At 36.9% G+C, this 27440-nt stretch overlaps 3 protein-coding genes across 3 annotated transcripts; 1 reads left to right on the top strand and 2 right to left on the bottom strand.

Annotated features, from left to right (window-relative positions):
- Window positions 1-880: 880 nt before the first annotated feature.
- LOC137711677 (AT-hook motif nuclear-localized protein 25-like) lies at window positions 881-2818 on the bottom strand. Its single transcript, XM_068450937.1, has one exon. The coding sequence runs from the start codon at window positions 2178-2180 to the stop codon at window positions 1140-1142; it is 1041 nt and encodes a 346-aa protein (XP_068307038.1). The 5' UTR covers window positions 2181-2818; the 3' UTR covers window positions 881-1139.
- An 18652-nt stretch (window positions 2819-21470) lies between these two features.
- On the bottom strand, window positions 21471-22071 carry LOC137710574 (uncharacterized). The gene is made up of 2 exons (XM_068449638.1): window positions 21750-22071; window positions 21471-21642 (listed from the first exon to the last, which is right to left on the bottom strand). Exons 1-2 carry the CDS (start codon window positions 21984-21986, stop codon window positions 21589-21591), a joined length of 291 nt encoding a protein of 96 aa, XP_068305739.1. The 5' UTR covers window positions 21987-22071; the 3' UTR covers window positions 21471-21588.
- A 1487-nt stretch (window positions 22072-23558) lies between these two features.
- On the top strand, window positions 23559-27164 carry LOC137710575 (cinnamoyl-CoA reductase 1-like). The gene is made up of 6 exons (XM_068449639.1): window positions 23559-23750; window positions 24272-24441; window positions 24654-24839; window positions 25714-25876; window positions 26278-26467; window positions 26657-27164. Exons 1-6 carry the CDS (start codon window positions 23633-23635, stop codon window positions 26784-26786), a joined length of 957 nt encoding a protein of 318 aa, XP_068305740.1. The 5' UTR covers window positions 23559-23632; the 3' UTR covers window positions 26787-27164.
- The last annotated feature ends 276 nt before the right edge of the window (window positions 27165-27440 follow it).

The raw sequence follows: 27440 nt of genomic DNA on the forward strand, positions 1-27440 counted from the left end.
CAAACGAGTTGTAAGATTTGAATCTTGGCATTGGAGAAGAAAACCAAACTACATAATTTACCACCTTTTTGTGACCCAACTATTTTAGTCTTTGCATTGGAGATGCTCTTACTAGGACCTCAAGTTACACGCAATCCTAAGGTGGGATGAGAGACGGATGTTTATATGGTGCAGCTAGCAAAGCATCTCTAAGCGTACTGTATTTACGTTTTATAGTCTCTATTGCTGTAACGTTTTGGTCAGTTAACCGAAATTTGAAGAGATCTGGAGATGCTTTTGGCCTCGTTTCTCGAACTCAGTTTCTAATTCTAGGGTTTTGCTTTTTTCCGTTTCTGTAAGGGAAGACTGAAAGAGGCTTTTGAAGGTGCTTAAATACTTTGGCTATATATCTTGTGTAACCGTAAAATCAACTCAAGGAATCAAAAAAGAAAGAGAGAGAACTACATGGAACACAAAGATCTTGTAAGTGAGAAGCTAACTGCCAAGTACAGGAATAAAATAGATATTATATGAATAAATGTGTTTTTGTGTTAACTCAAATTAAGATACAAATATCCAGATTAATAAGGATTAGTAAGTTTTGTTTTTTTTGTTTTTTTGGGGAACAAGGATTAGTAAGTTTGTGCGCATGATATGCTACTGAAAGTTAATTAGAAATCCAGAAGCAGAAATTTAATTTATATTCAATCAAGAAAAAAAATAATGTACTAGTACTGCCGGAGAAGGATGGATATCATATTAGAACCACAATAATAAACCCTAGAAATGTGCATCGATCATCACAGTACAATTAACTAACATTTTTGAAATTAATAAACTAGCTAGTATATATAATTATAATTATAACAGAGGATTAAATCAATTGCTAGCTAGGTAGAGATTGAAGAAAGTAGCAATTGATTAATTTTACTGACCTTGCAAAGTTTGTTTGTTTTACATCGACAGTACTGATCAACACCAAGCTAGCTAGCTAGCCCTTCATCGACATTGGCAACTTTAGGCTCAAGATATATGATCAAGATCATCGTTCTTTCGTTTGTAGATGTGCATATTTATACATGAACACGAAAGCGTCTGAAGTTATCACCGTACATATCTCATAAAATCATTCCATAATTAGCACCACAGTAGTACTAGTACTAAAACGGAGGCCGCGGAGTACTTCCACTTCCACTTCCACCACCCCATCCGAAGAAGTCACTCCCCGGGAAGGGATAGTTGGCCGCCATATTTCCTCCCAAATTAAAAAGCCCAGCACCCCCACCTCCACCTCCACCTCCGCCGCTACTTCCCGCAGTACCATCACCAAGACCGCCAGACACCCCAGAAGATTGGGACCCCGTGGGTTGATGGATTTGCAAGCTGCCTCCGCCACCACCACCAGTAGGAGTAGTAGTTCCCTCTTCCGGATCATCCAATGGCAATCTCTCAAACACCGCATTTGCAAAAGACGCAGCCATCAAAACCACAGGCCCGGAGGCCATCAGCGGTCCCACCACGTTTCCTCCCACCACTTGTCCCTGCCCCCCGGACAAGAATATGGAGAGTCCGCCAGCACCGGGAGGAGCCGGAGGCGGAAGCACCGTACCGGAGAGCGATAGTAACTCGAAGCGTCCGTGAAGAGTCACCACGCTTCCCGGAGGAGCAGCTGGCTGACGCAGGGTGACGTTGGTGACAGTGCCGCTGCCGCTGAGCACGCAGACGCCTCTGCCCCTGCGCCTGGCGTAGATGGAGACGCTGTCCATGATGTCGGCCCCATCGGAGACCTCAAGGACGTGGGAGCGGAGGGCGTTGGGGCTGTCGCGTGTGACGATGATGGGAGGCTTGGGTTTGTTCTTGGAGCCTGCAGGACGGCCTCTGGGACGGCGGGTGGAACCACCAGTTCCACCTCCGCCTCCACCGCCACCAGAACTGGTTGCGGCGGTATCGGAAGATTCGATCTTGGTAATATTGTGGTCTTGGTCGTCGTCCTGGTCATCATCATCATCTTGTTCTTCTTGTTGATGATGATGATGTTGTTGTTGTTGTTGTAGAGGAATAATAGGATGGTGATGGAGTTGTTGGAGTTGGAGGTGGAGTTGGGGCCTGAAAAGCGGGTGGACATAGGGAGAAGCAGTTGAAGTTGGGGCTGATGAGGCGGCAGAGACTGAGGTTGACTCATTTATGTTGTACCCTGCCATCGCATTCTCCCACCACTTACTATTATTTGCCAGAGCTTCCTTTCCTTTTCACTGATGAAATTACTTGACTAGATCCAGCGGATGTTCACAATACATAAAAGAGAGTCAGAGAGAGTGGGTAGTCAAATATACCTCGATCGGTTACTCTTAGTAACCTAGCAGTTAAATTGTTGCCTTCAACTAGAGGAGTGGTTTAGGCTGTTTTTGCACAGTCTTCTGTACTATAGTCAACGTCAGGCAGCCAGCCAACAGTTACAGTTGCAGTTACATACAAATATACGAGTCAACTGCTGCATCCCCAGAAAAACTGACGATATTCAATTCCCAATCCCAGATAAAGCTAGCTTGTCAGTTAAGCTTATATCTAGCTTAATTAGCAAGTTACAACAAAATTACAAGCCGCCAAAGATCCAAAGCTCTAGTGAGACTCGACTGCCGCTGTAACGTTGCTGTCTGTGTCTCCTGGGGGATCAAATATCAATCATGGATGATCGATCAGGTCTTCAAACAAATAAAAGGGATCCGAGTGATATGCCACGATCGAGCTTGAGCTGTGAACTACTCGTGTGACCAGAAAACCCACGCGCTTCCGGCGATTCCGATCAGTTTCTGAAATGAACTTGCAAATTTGGAGCTCCTCGATCTGTGAATATCATATATGAATATGAAAATGGGGGAGTGTGAGAGAGAAGAGAGAAAGATACGAGAGTTTTGAGGAGTTGGTGGAAAAGCGTGTGCCCAAAGCACAATTCAAGCAATTACCAAGACAAAAACAAAAGACCATCGCATTGCATTGGAGGGATTTTTTAATGTGCTGGAAACACAACTTGTACATCAAATGTTATAGTATAAGTGGTTGAAATTTTTCTAAGTATTCAACCATTTGTATTATAACATTTATATTATATATATAAATTTATATTATGACATTTAATGTAGCAAATCGTGTTCTCATCTCACTGAAAAATTTCTCATTACATTGCATCACGCACACTTTACCCCATCTACTTTTCCAACCAAATGCTAAGTTCCAGTTTTTGTTTTATAGTGTGATTAATTGTTAGAATATGAGCATAAGTGTACTTATGTGTATTTTGGCCGGATGTTTGAGTTCAAATTGATTTTAGAGAAGTCTTATTAGAAGATGTTTGGATGTTCTACTACTATGACACAAATGTGATTATCGAGGGTCAATTGCCGTTGGAAAAAACATTTTGTTATCGGAAAAACTTTATTCCGAGAGGAAAAAACCCTTGTTGGTCCTCGTAAATGCTTCCAATGGAAATACATCTATTTCTATCAGTGATAGGAAATACATCAATACTTTCAACATACATGACCCATTGTTAATAGTTAACTTTTCGTCGAAATTGAAGTTTAGAAAATGACCATATTATTAGTGAGGGCAATGCTTTGTAAAAAATTGGGCATTTTCGGCATAAAAATGTTGGAAAAAAAAAATCAAATTCCATCATAAAAAAGAAAGAAGTGTTGCAGTCGTATTTAAAATAGGAATGTAATTGTGTAAATCTTAGTAGATCTAGGAATATCTCTTATATTCCTATTAGGAGTTGATTACCTATTAAGAATTGTAATCCTAAAAGGGTAAGGATTTTACCTATCCTACCATAATAAATAAAGGCACAATGGGGTGATACAACACACACCTCACAATTAAATCTTTCTTTTCTCTCTCTTGCTACTGCCGGCCTCCTATCTCTTTATTCCTTAGATAGCTCAATTAGACCTACAACACGTTATCAGCACGCTCTTACCAGAAGCTGAGGAATTGACAGATCGTAGGAGGAGGCTATCTTCCACAAAATTCAAAGGCTCTTATTTGTTTTCTGCCAACCAGGTACGCTTAAAATAAAGGAAAATATTTGAAACGTCCATGAAGCATGAAAACATTTCCCATGATGCATGAACCCTTCTATGTTTATATTTTCCTTATGATATATATATATATATATATATATATATATATATATGTGTGTTTCATGCATTACGCAATTAAATTGCTATGTGGAATTGTGAGTCAAAGAATATTAATAAATTAGAAGCATGTTAGGGTTTTTCAAACCCTAGTGAATTCGAAAAAGAGAAAGGAAATTGGGATTTTTATGGTAGCATCGTCGTGACACCACCATAAGGACCATCACGCTGGCCTGAAGCCCAGACACGTGGAAACCCCCTTGAGACGACATCATTTGACGTCTTGGACCTTTGTCAAAGCCTTTGGGCTTCACTACATACTGTGGACAACTAGGCTGTATGCCTGGTTTGGTTTCTTACCATGGGCTTATATCCTCGACCCACACCAGTTGTGATGTTGGGCTTAGCCCTTGCCATGACCCGTGTTTCTATCAGCCAGTCCACAAGGCTGGGCTTAGTCCTTGTTACCCAAAACCGAAACCTAGCTATGGCTGGGGTTATCTCGCACACCTGCAAGCCTCTGGGCTTGCTCTTGCACGTTGGTATTTACCCAACCATGCCAGCAGCTTGCTGTTTGGCTTCCTGTCTCTCGGCCCGTGGCCTGCAACCACATGTGGGCTGCTTTTGCAACCTTAACCTCGAGCCTAAAAGCCTCTAGGGCATTGCCTTACTCACGGCACCCAACCCAAATACCATTGGGCTATGGTTTTTCGAACCCAATGCTAATTTTTGGCATTATTTTGCTTCCACGATCGACCCTGTATGATCCCGATCTATTGAATTAATTAAAAGTGACCTGCATTCCATTAATCTGATAATGAAATCCAAAATTATTGACCTGAAGATCACTTTTGGACACTATCGATTCAATAATTACCGTTGACATACTTTCGTAATAACGAAGCTCTCACACTTGAGTTCCCGAAGAAACTCAAATCCATTACACTTAAATCAGCATATTGCATTATGTGTTTCTTGCAGGAACCTTTCCTTTATGAACTAATCGTTCATAAAACTAAATTGAACCTGTAATTTCATATTTAGTGCCCTTGAAACCTGAAGTTTTCATTCAAAACTTACCACATGAAACTTGTAACTTTCATGCATAAATTAAACCGATACATATCTATAGAACCCGAATGTTCTACGATATATGTTTATGGATGTTGAACTTGAACAAGATCGATTTCACCACTCTGGAAGTCTCTGGAAGAAACTACCTGAAGTGGGTTTAAGATGTGAAGCTCCATCTCATCTCAAAGGGTATTAGAGCCACCATCGAGGCACCTACTAACGACAAACATGTCGACGAAGCTCAGAAAGCTACTGCAATGATCTTCATTCGAAGACACATCCATAATGCTTTGCAAATTGAGTACCTTGCTGAGGAGGACCCACGCACCCTTTGGCTTGCTTTGGCCGACCGTTTTGATCATCAGAAATGCATATACTTGCCTTAAGCAAGGCACGATTGGCAACATATTCGCTTTCAAGACTTTAAGTTCGTGAATGAATATAACTCTGAAGTTTGTAGAATCCGACCACTGCTGAAGTTCTATAAAATGGAACTAACTGAATCAAATCTCCTGGAGATGACCTATTCGACCTTCTATGCCACCAATATTGTCATGCAGCAACAATATAGGGCACATAAATTCACCAAAATTTTGGATTTGATCTTTGTAGTACTTATCGCTGAAAAACAGAACCAGCTTTTGATGAAGAATCATCAAGGTCGACTGACTGGCTAAAACGATGCGCCTGAAACGTATGTGACCAATTCTAGTAGCCACAAACGACACAAGAATCGCCGTGGCAATGGGTGGTAAGCCTCACCATAGACCCAAGGTCCACAGAATCAAGGCCTACCTAAGGGAGGAAATATGACCCAGCAGCATCCACCCCTTGCCTCTAAGGCCCTGAACTTCAAGAACAAGGGAAAAACTACCGTTTAACCGGTTTCCACTGAAATAGACATATGTTATTGTTGTGGATCAAAGGATCATTGGTCATACGTATGCTAAGCTAACCCCGAGGCTATTGCCAAGTATCATTCCTGTCGCAAGTCTAACTTTACACATGTGGAACATCTGGAAGATGCTATTACATCAATGAAGATATCGGATTTTCAGGAGGCGTTAGCTTCTATGGACGAATAAATTAGACATATTTTTAGGGCGTTTACCCCTAGTGGCCAAACCCACTAGGAGTGCCCAGCCCCTCTTCCCTATTTTTTTAGGTTTATGGTTTAATTTTGAACAATTTTTTTTAAGTATTTGGAATAATTTGTTTGGTTTTGGTTTGTTTTGAATTATGAATTGTTATTTGATGGATATTATTTCTCAAATTGCTTAATTGAATGAATGAAATTATATTTATGCATATGACCAATTCAATCAATTTATTTCTAGGTATGTTTAGTGGGGAAGTTAGTTGTCTGGCTGATAGTGCTACCATGCACAACATCTTGCATAAGCGACATTATTTTACTAACTTTATACCCAAGAAAGCACTACAACTTTTTCAGGCCCATCCAACCTGATTGAAGGATACGGAAAGGCCCGTATCATGTTGTCCAATGGTATAGTCTTAACCATTAAAGAGACACTTTATTCTCCACGTTCCGGAAGAACGTTGCTGAGTTTTAGAGATATTCGAGATAATCAATATCATATTGAAACCACTAAAGATAATGGTTTTGAATTTCTTTGTATCACTTCGTACGAATATGGCTAGAAACATATTCATAATAAGTTGGAACATCTCCCAAGTGGGTTGTACATTATAACCATTCGTGTCATAGAAGCCCACCATATGGCCAGCCATAGGCCTAAGTTTCAAAATACTTTGCTGTTTTGGCATGACCTTTTGGGACATCCTGGACGTGACATGATGCACCGTATCGTCAAAACATCTCGTGGGCATCGATTACCTCCATATGTTGGATTCCCACCATGCAAAACGTGTTCTTTAGGGAAGTTGAATACTCAACCCTTGATTACAAAGATTATTCACAACCCTTTAAGTTTCTTCAAAGGATTTAAGGGGATATTTATGGACATATCTAACCAACATGCGAACCATTTAGATACTTTATGGTGTTGGTTGATGCATCGACAGATGGCCACATGTTTACCTGTTGTCCACACGCAACACTGCATTTGCGAAACTCCTAGCACAAAGTATTAAGCTAAGGGCTCACCACCCTGATTATCCAATCAAGTCGATTTGACTGGATAACGCTGGAGAGTTTATGTCATAGACTTTTGATGATTATTGCATGTCAGTAGGGATTGATGTGGAACATCCTGTACCCTATGTTCACACCAAAAACGACCTGGCAGAAGCTTTCAGAAAGCAACTTCAATTGATAACTCAGACTTTGGTTATGAGAATTAAATTACCGGTATCTGCTTGGGGCTATGCAATATTGCACACAGCTATGCTGGTCAACATGAGGCCCACCACTACCCATCTTCATTCACAGTTATAGTTACTTACTAGATACGAGCCTGGCGTCTCGCATTTACGGGTGTTTGGGTGTGCAATTTATGAGCCAATAGCGCCGACACTACGTACCAAAATGGGTCCTCATAGAAAAATAGGAATATATGTCGGTTATGATTTGCCATCAATTGTTCACTATTTAGAACCCTTGATAAGAGATTTCTTTACCACATGTTTTGCGAATTGTCACTTTGATGAGACCATCTTCCCGTCGTTGGAGGGAGATAAGCATGCTAACGTTCCTAGAGAACGTCGTGAATTGTCGTGGTATGCTCCCACTATGTCTCATTTAGATCCCTACACTGCCCAGTCTGAAACTGAAGTGCGATGAATTATAGATCTTCAAAGCATTGCTCAGAGCATACCAGATGCTTTTAATGATTTAACAAAGGTGACAATATCACATATACCTGTTGCAAATGCACTTGCAAGGATATATGTACCCCACGTACGTCACAATCCTGCTTGGGAAGGCTGGACCATCTCTGAAGGTAGGGAGGCTGCATCTTCCACGTGGCCTGGTACATTGGCGACTTGCCAATAATCTGCTCCGATCTTGAAGTGTGGTAGACCCATTGGTTCAAATGATTCATAACCCCGGAAGAGGAAAATGGCATCAACTAGTGACCCTAGTTTGAATCTGACCATCGCTCACTCATCCGTTCCAATGTATGAGGTTATTCTAGATTACGATGATGTCTTAGACAAGACAAACCGACCTCTCGAGAATTGTGAGATTTCAGTCCATTACGTAGTATTAGGTAAGGTTTGGAGTTGGAATGAGATGATCGTTAACGATGCATTTACGTACACAGTAGCTACTGAAATCATACTTAACGATGACATTGAACCATGTTCCGTTGATTAATGTCGACGTAGAACCGATTGGTCAAACTGGAAACAAGTAATCCAGGTCGAACTCGATTTGCTTGCGAAACGTAAAGTGTTTGGACCTATTGTTCCTACACCACCATATGTGAAGCCAGTGGCTACAAGTGGGTTTTTGTGAGGGATGAGAAGAATGAAATAGTGTGGCATAAAGCACACCTCGTAACGTAAAGTTTTTCTCAGCGCCTTGGGATTAATTACGAGGAGACGTATTCCCCTGTAATGGATGTTATAACATTCCACCACCTAATTAGTTTGGTAGTTTTTGAAAAACTGAATATGCAACTTATGGACGTGGTAACCGCGTATCTCTATAGGGATCTAGATACGGAAATATACATGAAAGTTCTAGAATGACTTCCATTAACTGGTTCAAATAGTTGTAGACCATGGAACACTTTCTCGATTACATTTAGGAGGTCACTCTACAAATTGAAACAATCCGGGCAGATGTGGTATAATCGTCTGAGTGAATATTTGACAAGTCAGGGTTATGTGAACAACGAAGTATGCCCATGCGTGTTTATATAAAGAAGTCACATTCCGGATTTACAATCATTGCAATTTATGTTGACAATATGAAACTCATTGAAACTCCCGCATAGCTTGAGGAAATTGCTACTCATTTGAAATTGGAATTTGAGATGAAAGATCTTGGGAAAACTTGATATTGACTCAGCCTAGAGATCGAGCATTGTTCGGATAAAATCCTAATACATTAATCGAACTACACCCAGAAGGTGTTGTGACGTGTTAATGAGGATAAAACGAAGCCTTCGAGTACACCTATGGTCGTTTGGACTTTAGATGTTAAACGAGATCCCTTCGATCCAAAGAAGGATGAGGAAGATATTTTGGAACCCGAAGTTCCTTACCTAAGTGCATTGGGGCTTTATTGTACTTAGGCTTAATGCACTAGACCTAACATCTCCTTCACTGTTAATCTTTTGACTAGATATAGCAACGCGCCCACACGCAGGCACTGAAATGTTGTTATAGACATTTTCCGCTACCTCAAGGGTACGACGGATTTGGGCTTGTTTTATACCCACGAATCTTTGAGTGTTACCGCCCCTCTTAGTTCTCGGATTGATTCTTGCCTTGTTGGTTACGCAGATGCTGGATATTTGTCTGACCCACATAGGGCACGTTCTCAAACAGGTTTTGTCTTTATTGTTGGAGACACCGCTATATCTTGGAGGTCTACCAATCAAACATTAGTTGCGACTTCTTCGAACCATGCTGAGATTCTCGTCCTGCATGAAGTATCACGTGAGTGCTTTTGGTTAAGAGTAGTTATGGAACATATTCGAAGTAGTAGTGGTCTTACTTCCGTCGTTGACATTCCTATGATGATCTTTGAAAACAATGCAGCATGTATTGAGTAGTTAAAGAAGGGATACATCAAGGGAGACAAAACCAAGCACATAACGCCAAAATTCTTTTATTCTCACCAACAACAACAACATCAGAACATTAAAGTCAAGCAAATCCGTTCCCAGGACAACTTGACCGATCTCTTCACCAAGTCATTGTCCAAGGAATCGATATGCGTAAATTATCTGAGTTGAATTGCTTATAGTTCTCTTATTTGGAAGTTATGTCTAACTCAGGGGGAGTATCCTGAAGCATACTCACTTGATCTTAATGTATTATTTTTCCTACAATTAGGAGCATTTTTCCCACTGGGTATTTGCTACCTAATGAGGTTTTGATGATGCACCCATCTTGGGATGATCGGAGCACTACTTTCGTCCTGTTTGACGTTTGTTTTAGACATTATGCATACTTCTCACTTTTCTCATTAGTCTATGGGTTTTCTCCCACCTTGGGTTTTACTGTAGTGAGGTTTTGTGAGTTTTACTACCAATGCATACTTTCTTAAATTTGAAACTCGCATTCGCCCGTTATGCTGCCAACTTCATCAACTGTTCTACCTTATCTGCTGAAGATCTGATGCGATGTTTGTTTAAGTATTTACACACTCAAGGGGAGTGTTGCAGTCATATTTAGAATATGAATGTGATTGTGTAAATCCTAGTAGATCTAGGAATATTTCTTATATTTCTATTAGGAGTTGATTACCTATTAAGAGTTATAATCCTAAAAGGGTAAGGATTTTATCTATCATACTACTATAAATAAAGGCACAATGGGGTGATACAACACACACCTCACAATTAAATCTTTCTTCTCTCTCTTGCTACCGCCGGCCCACTCTTTCTCTATTCCTTAGATAGCTCAGTTAAATAGGCCTACAACAGGAAGTGTTTTTTTTTTTTATTTTTTTTTTTTATTATTAAAGGGATGGGGAAGGTTCAAAACTATTACAATAATCTAAGGGAGGAGTTTCGACCCGAGATGCGTAGTGAAAACTCAACACCCTATCCACTAGGATATTAGACCACATGTTTAAAAAAGAAAGAAATAAAATAGAAACCCTATCACCAATGAAAAGTCCGGTCGGAAGTATGTTTGTCAATCAGGTAATGCAGGAGACTAAAATTGTAAACCAAATTATGTGGATATTGATAATAGGTTTATTACTTAAGTGTTGATTAACGTGCTTATTTCCTATTAGTGACACATTATTTGGTTTGCAAATTTGATTTATTAAAAATTTGATCTGCCTATCATTATCCTTTCCAATCGAGTTCTTAGTCATTACCAAGAATAAAAAGTCGTCGAAAATAATAAATATATTGTAATAAAAATTAAATAATATTTTTATTGAGCATTTTTATCAAAATAAATTTATTCTATTAATGAAATCATATGTACAAATAAATATAAGAAGAAAAAAAAAACCAATGTAATAAATTAAAATACTTCTCACACTTTTAAGATGTCTTATAATATAGTCCTGCATATTTACTTCCAACTAATCTTGAGATGTTCAAATGTAGCTTTTTATTCTTCGTAGTAATATTCTAAAATTCGCTCTAGGCCGCCGCCCAGACGCTGGACAGCGAAACTCCACTGTAATTTTGGCCAGGACGTTTACAAAACGTAGGAAGAAGGTAAGCGGCCGCCTAGGCGGTCGCTTGGTGCTCTATACGGTCTAGGCGGCTGCGGCAACAGTCTAGGCAAGTTTTGTTATTTCCAATTCACCGTTTGCAGGCATCTGCACCAGCGAGATATCCATGAAATATCGACAATTCCCCAAAATAAAAAAAAATTACTCAAACCTGGCGCACCAGTGATATTTCCAATTCACCGTTTGCAGTTCATAGTGCGCGTGTGCCCTATCACAACATCTATGAGAATTACAATCTAAGATACATTTTCACATACATGTATTCGAAACGAACTTGGAAACATGTTAGGCCCATTTGAATAATCAACAAGTACATGGAAAATGGTGTCTCACTTGTTTCGTAATGGCAGCTGAAGTCCCAATAGCAGCAAGGTTCCCGTTTGCTTTTGTATTTACTAGTTCCTTCGCAACAGAAACAAGCAATTCTCAAACGAATACAATATGGAAAGCATATACTAAAATTACATATTCAGTCAAAGAAATTATCGAACAAAAATTTGGAATGAGGATTCCCCCTCAATAATTTCAATCAGTCAAAATAAAATATAACATTCACCCAAAGATTGATACCAAGATTTCAAAAGAAGCTTAACCAAAACATTAACTCGTTACTAAGTTATAAAGAACCAATTATATAAGACTACTTCTATAAAGTTTTGGCCTAATTTTGGGTTTGTATGAGTAATCGAAAGACATAAAAATTTAGATTGTTAGGCTTTCATTTCACGTATATACATAAGAACTTTCACTTGCAAGCATACCTTATGTTATTCATTGTCTAAAAAGAATTCACCATAGTGTTAGCTTCAGAAACGTTATCCACGGTTTGTAGACCATCAATTTGATCAGTTGGCTTCATTCTATAGTGCATTACTTATAAATCACGTACCAAAATCTGAAATTTATGATTAAGATCATAGTCAAGAAAAGTATTATCGGCATTCATACTCTGTCAGAATTCGAAGTTGTAATTCGTCCTACAAATTAACTTAGCCTCTTACCATTTATCATTCCGAAGCATATAAAATATTGAACTGACAAATCCAAATTTCTTTTCTGATTTATATGTGCACCCCAAATAAAATAAGCTTGCATTGATTTGTTTGAACCAACCACTAACAGTCTAAGACATACATATATGAACAAATACTAATATCCAATATATCCTAAGTCTAACAAATTGACGATTCATAATAAAGACCAGACAGGTGATTCAAGGAAAAGGTGCGCCTAAATTCACCTTAACAGGAAAAGGGGAACTCGAAAACCCCTTCAACCTTGACCCAAACCCTAAAATCAAATCAGTTTGCCTAGCTATTTCTGGAGTTGCCGACCTTAAAGCTCACTGAATATGTTATGTCCTAGATAGCCAATTAAGAAGTATCAATGGTTCTGATTTAAAAACAAAAAAAAAAAGAAACTTGAAGTATCAATATTAATTGTTGAGGATTAAGTTAAAGAGTAAATTGTAGTAATGATTCCTCAATTTTAATTAAATTGAAGCATTAATGGTCCCTCAACTAAAATTCCATTATCATTGGTTCCTCAACTCATCAAAATGTGTAGCTAAGGTCATTTTCATCAATTTCGTCAGAATTTTGTCAAAATAAGTTATGTTGGAAGGACCATTGCTTCAATTGGGGTCCCTCAACTCATCAAAACGTGTAGCTATAGTCCCTTTCGTCAACTTTGTTAGAATTTTGTCACAATGAGTTATGTTGAAATGACCATTGCTACAATTAGGTTAAAGTTTGAGGGACCATTGCTCCAATGGTATGTATTTTTAGTTGAGGGACCATTGCTGCACGTTTTGATGAGTTGAGGGACAAATGGTAATGGATTTTTAATTGAGGGACGATTGCTCTAATTGAGTTAAAATTAAGGAACCATTACTACAATTTACTCTAAGTTAAAAGTTGGATTCTCATGCATAAATATCAATTTTAATATATAATTATGTAACGGTTTGTGCACTGTGTAGCTGGTCATTGTAACAAATATGGCCTTATCTTCTCTTGCAGTTGGAGAAAAAATTGTCTGAGTACACTTTCATATAGCGTCTCGTGCTAATAATCTAAATATAGGTTAGTATTTATTTCACATATTCTCGAGTTATTGATACGTGATACTATTGTTGCCACGTACTAGGATCTTGGTGGTGTAACATTGAAAGTTTATAAGTTGTAACCCAAAACAAAGAGATATTTTTCAGTGTGATTGAAATATAAGATGATATATTACATGTTATTATACAAATTGTGGAATATGTATGTTAATTATATAAAAACATGTGATATATCAACCGTATTCCTGTTACAATAAAAAATTTCTTCTAAACAAAGATCACGTGCGGTCAAAAGGTCAGCAGCAGGCCATGTGGAAGCTGTCGAGACATCGGAACTTGATCAACCTTATCTGGATATACATGGATGCAGTGATCATGTTGAGGTTCAGCGGAGATGGCTCTAAATTCGGCTGCACTGCATTGCACTAGTAGTAAGTTTCTTGTCTTGTCCCACCCAAGAGCGAATTAGTCCCCATCCACACATGCAGACACTAATTATTTACCAAACCACAACTTTTCCAGGGCCCTCAACGTTGTCGTTTAGTCGATCAGATCCTCTGCATAATAAAAAGAGAGAAATCTTAGGCAACACCGTCTGGCTATGTGTCTCTCCGACCGCCGTCTGACTGCTAGCTCGACATATATGATCTGTTGTCCACGATAATACTGATAGTTCAATATTAGATCGTGTCAATAATTATATATATGTACTTGTGTCGGTGTTGTCACTCAAAATTCAAGTGAAAAACAATGGCATCATTTTATTTTCTTCTGAAATTAACTTGGCTTCTCTAAAGATGAGAAGAAGTTCATTTTTAAAATACTCCATTATCAGTTTACGAAATTTTATACTTATAATAGTAACTATTGATATTATAAATTACTCTATAAAAGATCATTTTTTACAAAATAAAATAATATATAAAATTATTTAATTATCAAACATTATAAAAACAGATAGACGAATTCGATAAAAAAAAAAGAACAAATAAGAAGTAAACATAAAAATGAAAAATATAAGTATATGCTAGCAATCTCACACATATTATCTATGTAAAGAGAGAAATGTGGAAGAGAGAGGGAGATGTGAGAAAAGAAGGGCATGCGTGAGAATTTGTTTGCCTATGGATATAAATTCAAATGACATGCTTGAGGTGAAGATATGAATCAATGGTGCGACTATCAAGTTACATATTTCTGAGACATTGTTCATTTATTTTGTATATTTTGATGATTGAACGATCTTGTATTCAAATAATTTGTTTGAAGAGATGATTTTCAAATGAAAATTAAGAAATTGAACGTTTTTTATTATGGAGTTTGTACGTGAAGATACGCTATTTGCAAGAGGTGGGATGTGTGCATTTGAATGGTTTCTTAAATGAATTTGTTTGTATGATTCATTTGTCACTCATGTGGTACATTAATACATATATATAATCTACATAAAAATAATTTATGAAAAAAGTTGAGATTACACATTAAACTAATTGACAATATATGAAGAATAACTCACCTAATTATATACACTATTTTTACCTATTGTGCACAATATGTATATTGGTCCTTGTATGCTCCTTTGTTTTATCAGAAATAAATAAGTGTATTTGGAGAAATAAAATGTGTAGAAATTTATATCATACTTCATAAACAAACTCTAATACATATAATTCTGAAAAATTAAGGGTTTTTTTTTTTATAACGGCCCATTTCAGTTTTCGTTTTTTGTTTTCATTTTGTGGTAGAGAAAATTAGTTTTAGTATTATTGTTATTTTTATCGGTTTTCTTGTGGCAAAGGATCGGGATTGTTTTCTCGTTATGTTTACAATTTCTTGCTTGTCAGGAATTAAGGTTGCTTTAATTTTGTCAGATTTGTGACACATTTTCTAATACAATTTTTGACACGTGTTTTTGTGAGTGCTACTTCGTAATATATTTCAACGATTTAAACTCTCTATCTTTTAGGTATTCTCTCAAATATCATGTACTAAAAAATCATCCAAATTTGAAACCCTGTAACCGCTGGATTAAGGGTATAGGGTTTCTTTGTAGAAACGTAATTATATATTTTATTCACTGCAAATGAATGTCTTCATGGTTTTGAATTTATCTAATTTTTTTCCAATGATGATCTATAAATTATGTTCTAAAAGATAGATGTTTCAAATTGTTAAAATACTTTGTGTAAAAAATTGTGTAAAAAAAGTGATGTCACAAATCCGTCATTATATATATATTTTTATATTTACAAATGTTTAAAGTGCAAATAATTTTTTTTAGGATAATGCTAAGGAGATCAAAATTTTAAACAAAATTTGCAAACAAATAATGTGATTGTTGATGATTAGATTATTACTTAAGCATTGATTAACGTGCTTATTTTTATTACTGATACATCATTTTGTTTGACCTCCCTAACATTACTCTTTCTTTCTTTCTTTTTAAGTGCTAATAACAACTTCTTAAGCCCAACAAGTAGAGTGGCGGTCATCAGTATTTGAACCGTTTGGGAGAGTTGATTTGATCATGGTTAAGGCAAATGCTAGAAAGATCACGATAATAACTTATATAAAATGAGTTTACCGTGATGTGACGTCTCTTGTCTAATAATGTATTGTCATATGCAAAAAAAAATTACACAGTAATATGTTATTGAATCGGAATGTCACATAACGGTTAATATGTTCAACTTAGGTTGCTCTTGATGTCCTTCTATCATAATAATAACCCACAAATCAAACTGCATCATAGCCATCTAGCAGCATAAAAAATTATAAGGAGAAAGATGGTTTTTTGTGAATTAGTATTGAAAATTTGGCACAAAGTGGTGGACCTAGCCAACCGAGTAAGGAGCAGAGGGTAATAGAATAATTAAATACAGGAAGTAAAATAATTAATTAGGGCAGGCAGGGCAGCGGATTAGTGCATTAAGGTTGATAAAGTACCCTGCAGGGACAACAACAAGCCGCGCTTCACATGGCCTAATTATCACTTGAAAAGCACAAGCAAGCAAAAGTTGCAGATGCCTTTGATTCAATTACATATTATATAATCAAAAGAATTGAAACAATGAAAACTGTATCAGTTGTCGTCATCATCTCAAATGATGAGACTAGATGGCGCAGTCGATTGAGAATCAAATTAAAAGACGTCAATTCAATTTAACAATAAAGTCTAAGCATAGTTAATTCACTTTAGACTACAATGTCTGAATTAGGCCCATGATGTATTATGTTGAAAGAAATAAAGCGAGGAGATGCGTTGCCTTGATATATATACATTTTTAGTTGAGTTCTAATGTTTACTTGCTAAGTAATGTTAGGGAAATTAAATTTTACGATAAAATTTTGAAAATTAAAAAGCATAGAAGTTGATAATTGGTTGATTACTTAAACGTTGATAAACGTCTTTATTCCTATTGGTGACACATTGTTTATTTTGCAAATTTAATCTCCCTTACGTTATTCTTACTTGCCCAAAACATGATTTTAAAATTTGAGGATGTATTTGTATTTTGGGTATTTTTTTTTTCCTGTTAGAATTCCTAGCAACTTAGTATATCTTGGTAGACTATAACTGTATAACACCTTCAATAGAAAAGTTTGAAATTTTCTCATATTTTTTTAGCCGATTACAATTTTTTATGTTTAAAGTTATCGTTTAAGTACTGGTACTAAGGTATTTTTATAAAAAGTGGGTATAAAAAAATGCTGAGCTAAAAAAATATTTGGTAAACACTTAAAAACAACTTATTTTCACAGTTTTGGATATAAAAAAAAACTGAAAACGTAAAGTAACAAAAATGATATTATTCTCACAGTACAGTAAAAACTTTTTTTTTCTTCAAAACACAGTATTATCAAACCAGCCATAAATTTCTTCTCTTTATCACATTACGACGGCAAGTAAAAATGAGTGAAAATGGAAGTGGAAATGATAGTCTGATACAGTGCTACCAGCTCCCACCATTTGTCGTGTCCTTTGGAATCATTTTCAATCTACAACTGACTCGACAACATCCTTCATTTTCGATGCCCTTTTATATCGGCTGTCCCTCCGACACCTCCCTTCAATTTTTGGAAATTTTTTTTTTTTGTGACCAGAACACGGATGATACAATACGTGTTTTTATATAAGTGGTGAGAATTTATATTTTTTAAGTTATAAACTTTTTAACACACATATCCCACAATTTGTACAATAACACGTGATGTACTATTTCGTATTCCGATCATATTGAAAAATCTCTCTAATTTCCATTGCTCAAGACTCAAACTCCTACTCCTGGATTATGTTATTATTTACCTTGGCAGCATAAAGTCCTCATGCGGATCACACAACGGGGCTAGTGAAGATGTTGCACAAAATGTCTCAAGCGCTAGTGGCGAGCTTTACGAGCCATTTTCAAGCTTTAAAATATGAAAGCAACTTACATAAAATAGGTTTATTGTCACTGTATTATTTTGATCAATAATGCAATGATATGTAAAATAAACTTAGAAATGATAATGTACTATGACCGGAGCTCCAAATGGCAATAAACTTGTTCCATAAGTCCCTTTCGTATAATAGAGTACAATAACATTTGCTTTATTTAATAGCTCAACCAAAAAGAGAGTGAGAGTGATAAGTTGTTAGATAGAAAGAGAAATTTCTAAATCCGCTATTGTCTGGTTTTTGCCGAATAAGAGCTACTTGTTAGCTTAAAAGAGTGGTTCATGAAAACAGTATGGGTGCATGCAACATGAGGGCAGACTGATGCAACCCAACAAGTAATGTCGAGGCTTGACCTAGCTAGCTAAGGGAGATGCTGTTAGACCATCTTCAACGGGCTCCTTAAATGAGCTTCTAAGTTTCTAACTAAATTTTAGAGAGGATTTTGAATAATTCATTTCTAATCGCATTCTTTATCCACCTCCTAAGAAAGGGGTTCTCCTAGAAAATTCCGAATATAAGGAGTAAGAAAGGAGTTCCTAGCATTAATTATCAATATTTTCATAATATTTTAAGTAAAAACTCTATTCTTATTGATTCACAATCCTTATGACTCCCTAAACTAGATAGTACGAGTGAAGAATAAATTTTTAATGTTATTTCTTTTCACTTGTAACTTATAAGTGAGATGTTATAAGTTGGAGTAGCGTAAAATGAAGAATTAAATGTAACAATGCAATGTGTGAGTACTCTTAAAACGAAACACCACGTGATGGTAAAGTTTGTGTGTTATGAAAGTTGCTATCATGAAGAGCTTATTCCTTTCCCTCCTTTCATGTTGGCGGTCCCGCATGGGCGGTGACAAGGAGAGGTGACCAACAATTCAACAAACAACACGTGAAGAAAGGCTGACCCAACAATAAGCAACGTGGATAACTGTGTGGCTCGGACAGCCCAACCAATAATTTGGATCCGGCCCACCATACACAGCTAGTCAACATTGTCCTCTCGCTACTTTGTGGATTTCTCTAGTCATGTCACCAGCGTGGGATGCCGACCGAAATCATCTCCTTGCTTGCAAAAATCAAGAAGGATTATTTACACTAACATGTTGCCTTCAAAAAATTAAAATGTCCCACTTTAAATTAACTTTGTCTCTCCCTTTATTTCGTTAACTCGATAAAAAAATCATGATAAAATCGTCTTACATGCCACATGTATAATGTTAATTATAAAATATTTTATACTTTAAAAATGTTAAAAAAAGAAAACTTAAAATCAAGTTTGAAAGAAAGAAAAGAGTGGATTGAAGTTGGATTGGTGTTGGCAGTCGCAGCATGGCTCACGCTGGAGCCACTTGACGTCGATGTAGGTCTCGAGCACCATGTGAAGAGCTTCGTCGGAGAGGGAGTTGTAGCCCCTGTGTTTGGGAGTTGCGGAGGATTGCTCGAGGTGCAGTTGGATGGAGAAGGTGATGGAATTGACATGTTAACACATCAGCCACTTAATGGCCTCACTTTGCCACGTCAGAAGATTTAACGTAATTTTTTTTTACCGAGTTAACCTAATGAAATAAAGAGAGGCACAAAGTTAGATATTCTGAAGATTAAGTGAGACATTTTGAGTTTCAGAAGGCAAAATGAGACTAAAATTAAGTTTCGGAAAGCGTTGGTGTAAATCACAAATGCATTCGGAAGAAAAACTGAAAAAAATAATACACAATACAAATCAAAATAATTGTGTAGGATCATAAAAGTCTGAATCTTGGATGAATGATAAACTGCCATAGTTATAGGAGTACTAAGTTAATAAGTCATACATGAAGCATTGGGAGAGAGCAATTGGCAAAGACTGAGGCAAGAGATATGGGTCACAAACAATCAATTCGGGTTCATACTATAGGGATAGGCAAGAGTATTTACACGTTATCTTTATAGATTTGAAAAAAGTGTATGATAGGGTCTCAAGAGAAATTCTTTTGAGGATTGTAGAGAAGAAACGAGTACGAGATGAATTTATCCAAGCAATAAAGGATATGCAGTAAAAACTCATCTATTACTTTGTAGTGTAGCAGGGAGATACCCAAAGCAACCCTCATCCGCTGAGACAAAATAGAAGGGCCGTACGTTTACCTCAGGAGAAAATTCTCCATCAAACTGGCCATATTCCAAAGAGCAAGCAAACTTAAAATAAGAAGACGACATCAAGTGTAGAGTTGGATATAACTGGCATCAGCCTTAAACTAGGTTAGCTGGTGTCTGACTGTCTTCATTGACTACAAAAATATTGACTTGGGACAAAGTGGCAAACAAAAATATTGATTTGAAGTGGAATCTTATGTGGGAGAGTGAATTTTTTCACCTTAACATTTTGTTCATAACAAGAAATAAGAATAGAAAAGGGCAGGTTTGGGAAATGACTCTTGGAGAAGAAAGGTTCCATCCACCACTTACTGGATGGAATATTTAAATCTGTTAAAATCTGTCCAAAACTAGTGAAATGGTAAGAAAAGAGGCAGTGTATACCCTTGGGAAAGCATTTCTCTTCCAACCTTAAATAGGAACTTCAACATAGATGGAAAGGTACAGGTAGCATTGTAGCTCCGGTTAAAGTGCCTTACAATGAGTGGTTTGATGTCACATTTTTAAGTTGATGTAACGTATTTCTGAACCCAAACAAGACCTATACATTGTCCCTATAACCCTTCACAGAATCACACTCTCCTGCTAAAACTCTAGAGCAGTAGAACTAAGAGGAACCGCAACCTCCAAAGCATAACAATCAAGAATGAATGCAAAACCTAGAGACGTTTGTTCTGAGGTAAAAAAAACATATTCAAGAACAGAAATGAACAACAAGGGCCTCACAAATAGAATAGTCGAATAGATTTACTGATACGCATCACTCTGTAACACATACACGCAAATGTTAAGGGAAATAACTTTAGTTATGATTCCATAGACTGGTTAGCATAAAAGGCAAGTAAGGAATGCTCTAAAGTTGAAAGTATCAACCAAGCAGGATGTGATGTTCACTGATGAATACTGATATCCTGGGATGTTTTTGGTGCACAAAATACAGTTGAAATGAGACTTCAACACGAGAAATCAGACGAGCGCAATTCAAAATCAGAGAGAGAAAATTATTAAATAAAAAAGTGAGCAGATAGACGACGAATTTACTGGCCATGCATCAAGCGAATAAAATGTGCACCAAGTACAACAACAATCAAACCAATTCAAATCTTCTTCTTTATTCCTTATGAGAACATCACATCTCCAGTAAACCAAGGTTTTACTAAATTTTCATATCCAGACGCTGATGTCAAAATTGCGACGTATATTCATATTCAGGCACATGAAACGACCCTCAAGGTCTAACTTTTTCGGTCAGTTTAAATTTGTGTAACTGTAAACTTACAAGTATTCAAAATTGAACTTTATTGCAACATATACAAAAGGTATTTCAGGGGTAACATTCCAACTGATAACACTTCGAACAACACTATTATAGTGTAACTCGGTAAACGATAACTTACAAACTACGCATCCGGTTTTCGAGCTTTATTCTTGTTGCCGTATATCAATCCAGTCTCCTGAAACGGAATTCAAGTTGTAATTTGAAGTATTTGGCAAGCAATTGAAAAACTCAATCATAATTTTTTTCACTTGAAACAGCAGAAACTCAGATATGAAACAGTACCTGAGGATCGGCGATGGGTTTCCGTTTCTCTACGTAGGCATGGGGATCCGCAGAGGCCAGAGCAGCCCTTTCCTGCTGTTCCCGCTTGAGGTCCTGTGAGGGCTTCACCCAGAGGAAGTAGGCTAGCGTACCAGCCACCACCCATGACGCCAGGTTGCTTCCTCCTCTCAGGCCTCCCGTCGAATTCGATACGAAGGACCTCACATTTCCCAATCTTCTCTTCCAGGTGCTCGTCATTGCTGTCAATTTCGTCGCCTCTCTCGCAGATATGGGGATTTATAGGGTTTTTTTTAATTTCTCTGATCCCCTTTGCATGATATATGCTATCTACAAACCGTAACGCCGAAACGGTGGAGGCAGGAGGGCCTCCTGAAGCAAACAACAGTTTTAGGCCTCTTGGGCCACTCTTTAAGTTGGTTGGACTGTGCCTCTTGGGTCACTCTTTTAAGTTACTTGATGGATTCAACGGTCGCAAATAGTTAAAGAAGAATCATATGAGAAAGACCTTCATGGGAGCTTGAAGATTCACAGAGGCATTTCAGCCTCCTCTGGCCATAAGTCTGGCTTCCACAACAGCAGGGTTTTCGAACCCGAGACCTCCAATTTTTAGTATTTAAAGATCAATGCATTACAGTTAAGAGTACAACTAGAGAGGGTTCAATGGTCAACCTACCCTAACTCAACCTTTACAATTCGGGTTTAGAGAATAATGCGGTTTTAGTCGGGTTTTAATTAGATTCAAGTTTATTTGCGTTGGGTTTAGGTTCATCCAACTTTATTGAGTTCAATCTTATAACACCTAATTTTGCATGATTTTTTAAATTTGAACCAAACAACGTTAATATTAGTGAAAATTTCATATACACATCATCATCCACACAAAAGCTAAAACAAACAAGTTGGAGACTATTTCTAATATTTCAACCATGCAAGGTTGAAAGTCAAATTATAAGACGTACCAAAACTTCAACCAGCAAAAATGTAAAAGTAACACTTTCATCATTATCCTTATGAAAAAAGACAATAAACCTTACATAACTTATATAATATGAAATGGGATGGGTAATATGTGCATGAGTGAATTCGGGCTCAAAATCAAGTTGAGTTTTGGTTGACATGGGCGGACAATACATTCACCCTACCCAACCCAATAAATGATAGAGTTGAGGTCGGCTTGGATGTGGACGGGTTTTTCTTCATTCTAACTGGCTCGATCGGATTTAAAATTGAGTTAAGTATGTGCAGATTTGGGTTGACCAAACCCAAGTTGCACCCTAATTACAGTTATTTCAATTTGATTTTATATGCACACCATGTGTGGAAGTTGCTCGCATTTTATTATCTATCTATACTATCCCTTTTAGGTTCTATTATTTCCAAAGACGAATTTGAACCATATTATTGTTAACTCATTGTGAGGCTAAACCCACCCTTTAATGTAGATAATATCGTTCATTAAAAAGAAAAAAAAAACTAATGACAATTTAACTTTTAGGAATATTTATGTCAAACAATTAAATAAGCTATTTAAACCCTATAAAATTGTTGTATTGTAGACTATTAGATGGATGATTTAGACGTGGTTTTCAGGAGAATTTATCTTTAGCAATTTTCTGCACAAAATGTAGGTTTCGTAGCATCATTAGTCATACAAATCTTTATTGTCTTCTAGACAAAAGAGGAAAAAGAAAAAGGTTGCGTGATGGTACATCGCACATTCGCACTTAATACGTCCAGTGGGTTTGCACATGGGTGGGCTACCTATAATATAAGCCAAACCGAGAGAGGAAGCAAAGGGAGTGGGTGGGTGTTGACTGTTGAGAGAGAGAGAGAGAGAGAGAGAGAGAGAGAGAGAGAGAGGTCGGAGGTGTGTGTGATAAAAAATGGCGGTTGAGAAGGGAAGATACTGTGTAACAGGAGCTGGAGGGTTTCTTGCGTCGTGGGTTGTTAAGCTTCTTCTTTCCAAGGATTCTATTGTCCACGGAACCCTCAGAGACCCCTGTATGTATCCTCTATCCAACCATTTTCCTTTCTTTCTTTCTACTGTTTGCACTTGCAGTGACTACTGTTCCATCGATCGTAGGACAAGATATATCTGTTTTCATTTTCATTATCTGCTACTTTGATACTCGTTTGATGCTTAATTATTTAGAGGCTGCTTGATTATCATTTCGTTTTTCAATTTTTTCAAATTTTTTTTTTTTTTTTAAACTAAAAAAAATACTGAAAACGTGTTCGGTAACTATTTGAGTTTTTTTAATTTGGCAAGCAGTTACCAAACATGTAATGAAAACTAAAAACTGGCATAGTTATCGAACGGACCTTTAACAAGATAAAATGCTCAGTTCTTAAATTCTAATGATTTTGGCTATAATTTTGTTGGTGTGATATGCTTGCTTACAAGTAATGCAAACACAAAATGAACAAATTTCTTGATTGAGTGGAAACTGGCTCAAAGAGTGTCAGGAAGCGGAAATCGTTCATGATTAATAGTACTGTATTTGTGTTGTGCACAAACGCAGCTAATGACAGGCACGCCCACTTGAAAAAACTTGACAAGGCATCTGAGAACCTTAAACTATTCAAAGCGGACTTGTTGGACTATGAATCCCTTCGCACAGCGATTCAAGGTTGTGATGGAGTGTTTCATGTTGCCAGTCCAGTTCCCTACGACCCTGTGCCAAATCCTGAGGCAAGAATTTCTCTCATTCATTGATCACCGAGATACTCGATCTCAATTGCAATAGATTAGTTGGTAGTTAGTACACTCACTTCTCTTCGGTTGTTGCTAATTAGTATGGTACTCTATTTGTGGTTGGTACCATGTACAGTTTTATTATGCCAATGTATGCTAACCAAATAAATGCTCATATTTTCCTACATTTTGATTTATCGTTTGTCCAGGTAGAATTGATTGAACCTGCCGTGAAGGGAACACTTAATGTACTTAAAGCATGCCTTGAAGCAAAAGTCATGCGAGTTGTTTTCGTGTCATCTGCAGCTTCTCTTGTCATGAATCCTAAGTGGTCTCAAGGCCAAGTGTTGGATGAAACTTGTTGGTCAGACAAGGAATACTGCAGAAGTACTAAGGTATTCCATTAACATATATATATGTGATTGTAGTTCTAGAATGAACTCATAATTTTGGTGATCAATGCAACGCGTAGTAGAACTAAGAAATAGGAACACGCATTCACAACTTTCCTTTTAGGATCCAGTTAGCAGTGTTGATTCTTCACCGAGGATATCAAGAGAAAAGGACTTCCAGGGATTATGTTTTAATTCCCCAAGAAATATCGAACAATTAGAAATAAAGGAAAGGAAAGTATATTATTTATTCTATAATGACGAAAAATGGAACTTTAATAAAAAACTCATGGTACTGTTCACTTTAACGAAAAATCACATTTTCACACTAAAAAGTCAATCCTGTTACTATTTACTTTACCCTTTATTTTGTCCTTATCGTTAAACCTCAAAGTTTTTCAAGCCATTTTCATTAGTTTTCCTACATAACGCATAGAGTTAGAAATGATTAAAACAATATCAATAATCTTCACTAAAACAAGAAAAGGGAAAGAATGGAATTTGCCAATTAATGATGGTAAGTTTTGAGATTGACCTTCAAAATCATAAACTGCACACATTTCAGTATCATAACAAACTATTTTCGAAACTGAAATTGAAATTCACTCTATAATGGTCAAATCATGTTTTTCAATAGTCCTATGCAATGAAAAAAAAAAATGTTGAATATCATCTCGTGCGGTTCTTAAACTTTCGCTCATAGTTTTATCCAGTATTTTCATTTTTGGTACAGATTTGAAATGGCGCAAATCCATTTAGAGTGATGATATCATCTAGCTATTCATTCTGCAACACTGCACTCGTAAAGTTATTTTAGTGTGATTGTATCATTTCATATGTGTGTTTCGACTATCTAATTATTTCTTTAATCTTCCAGAATTGGTATTGTCTTTCAAAAACTGAAGCGGAATATGAAGCCCTGGAGTATGCAAGAATAAATGGGCTTGACTTGGTAACTGTTTGTCCTACACTTATTATGGGACCAATTCTACAGTCCACTGTAAATGCAAGTACCTTGGTCCTCATCAAGCTTCTGAAGGGTACTTACTTTTGACATAACCACTTGATGCTGAATTAAATCCCTTGCTTTGTTAAAAAAAAATTAAATCCTTTTCTTTAAAATCAAGGGTTTTCACAAATAAACCCCTATAGAATTCCATTTCACAGTTAAAAATTGATAGGTCAGGGATTTGTTTTCTATAGTTTGATTCTTTAAATTTTTCTTACAACCATTAACAGTTACACGCTTTACATAATTATGTATCAAATGTACATATGTTTAGAGAGATAGGTAGGTGGGGTTGTAAACTCATCCTTTGGTATTTGTCTATTATGGGTGTTTATGCATTTGGCTCCATTTTGATCTCTATGACCCAGGATACAGGTTTATCCCCCAGTCATGAATATTCATATTAACTGTTTTAATATTGTCTCCCCGCAGAAGGGTATGAGTCACTGGAAAACAATCCACGGATGATAGTTGATGTGCGGGATGTAGCTGAAGCAGTCGTTATGGTGTATGAGAAGCCTAAGGCTGAAGGAAGATACATATGCACCGCTCACAATATCAAGACGACAGCTCTGGTTGAAGAGTTGAAGAGCATTTATCCTAATTACAGTTATCCTAAGAAGTAAGGTTTCTCTTCAATCTATACTTGGTAACTAGAATGGAGAGATTTTCAAATGAGTTATGTATATAGCGTTATTGATCATCGATGTCATCCAATGCAAAATTAAGCAGAATGGACAGGGATTCTTGTTGTAATGGTTTTCCGTTTAAACTAATTTTATGATTTTGGATTATACATGTATATTGGCAGCTTTGTTGAAGTAGAAGAACGACCAAGGTTGAGCTCGGAGAAACTTCAGAGGCTGGGTTTGAGTTTCCGACCATTGAAAGAGACGCTTACTGACTCAGTTGAAAGCTACAAGGAGGCTGGACTGCTCTGATACTGAACACATCTCAGAAAGTGCTCTACGTAGCTAACTACATTGTTTGAAGTTACACATCCGACAATCGAAGAGGAAAATTTGGCTTAATTTGTTGCAGTGCCGTTTAGGTTGGTGGAGTCCGAACATATATGTTAGTTTTCTGTCTTATAGCTATACTGCCCAGTGATAGTTACTAAATAATATTTCATCTTTTTGTGTTTGTTGAGAAAACAATGTTTTGGCTTTGGCCTTTATGATCTTACTCATTCGACTTGTTCAAATGGAAATAAGCTATTGACGGATATTTCTCAGGTTCTCCCTTGGGGTCCCAGATTAGGTGTTTATTGTTTGGAGTTGCTTCAAGGTGTGGAATAATATTCACTCGCATCGGGCATCTTATAAAACAAACTAAAATTTATATCAAATGGTTTCATTTTTAATTGCGTTAGTGACAACCCCCTCACTTATTGGATTGGACAGATGAACAAGTTTGAGATAGTATTAGTGTTTATTGAATTCCACAAGTGATTAAGTTTGAGACAATATTAGTGTGATTAATAGTGGACTGGTGGCTCCACTCTCAAAATTGTTAACATAAGGGTCATTGTCTAGCACTTACTAGTCTTAGCTCATCACGTCCTTGTTCATGTCTAATTAATTAGATGAAAATAC

Source organism: Pyrus communis, chromosome 12 (genome assembly GCF_963583255.1).
Source record: "Pyrus communis chromosome 12, drPyrComm1.1, whole genome shotgun sequence".
NCBI lineage: Eukaryota > Viridiplantae > Streptophyta > Magnoliopsida > Rosales > Rosaceae > Pyrus > Pyrus communis.

Bases quoted from the DNA above. Each gene is read 5' to 3' on its own strand.
- LOC137710575 (XM_068449639.1), top strand. From the start codon at position 23,633: ATGGCGGTTGAGAAGGGAAGATACTGTGTAACAGGAGCTGGAGGGTTT. The intron at 23,751-24,271 runs GTATGTATCCTC...GCACAAACGCAG, and splicing joins CGGAACCCTCAGAGACCCCT to CTAATGACAGGCACGCCCAC. The intron at 26,468-26,656 runs GTAAGGTTTCTC...GTATATTGGCAG, and splicing joins AATTACAGTTATCCTAAGAA to CTTTGTTGAAGTAGAAGAAC.
- LOC137710574 (XM_068449638.1), bottom strand. From the start codon at position 21,986: ATGACGAGCACCTGGAAGAGAAGATTGGGAAATGTGAGGTCCTTCGTA. The intron at 21,643-21,749 runs GTACTGTTTCAT...ATTCCGTTTCAG, and splicing joins AACCCATCGCCGATCCTCAG to GAGACTGGATTGATATACGG.
- LOC137711677 (XM_068450937.1), bottom strand. From the start codon at position 2,180: ATGGCAGGGTACAACATAAATGAGTCAACCTCAGTCTCTGCCGCCTCA.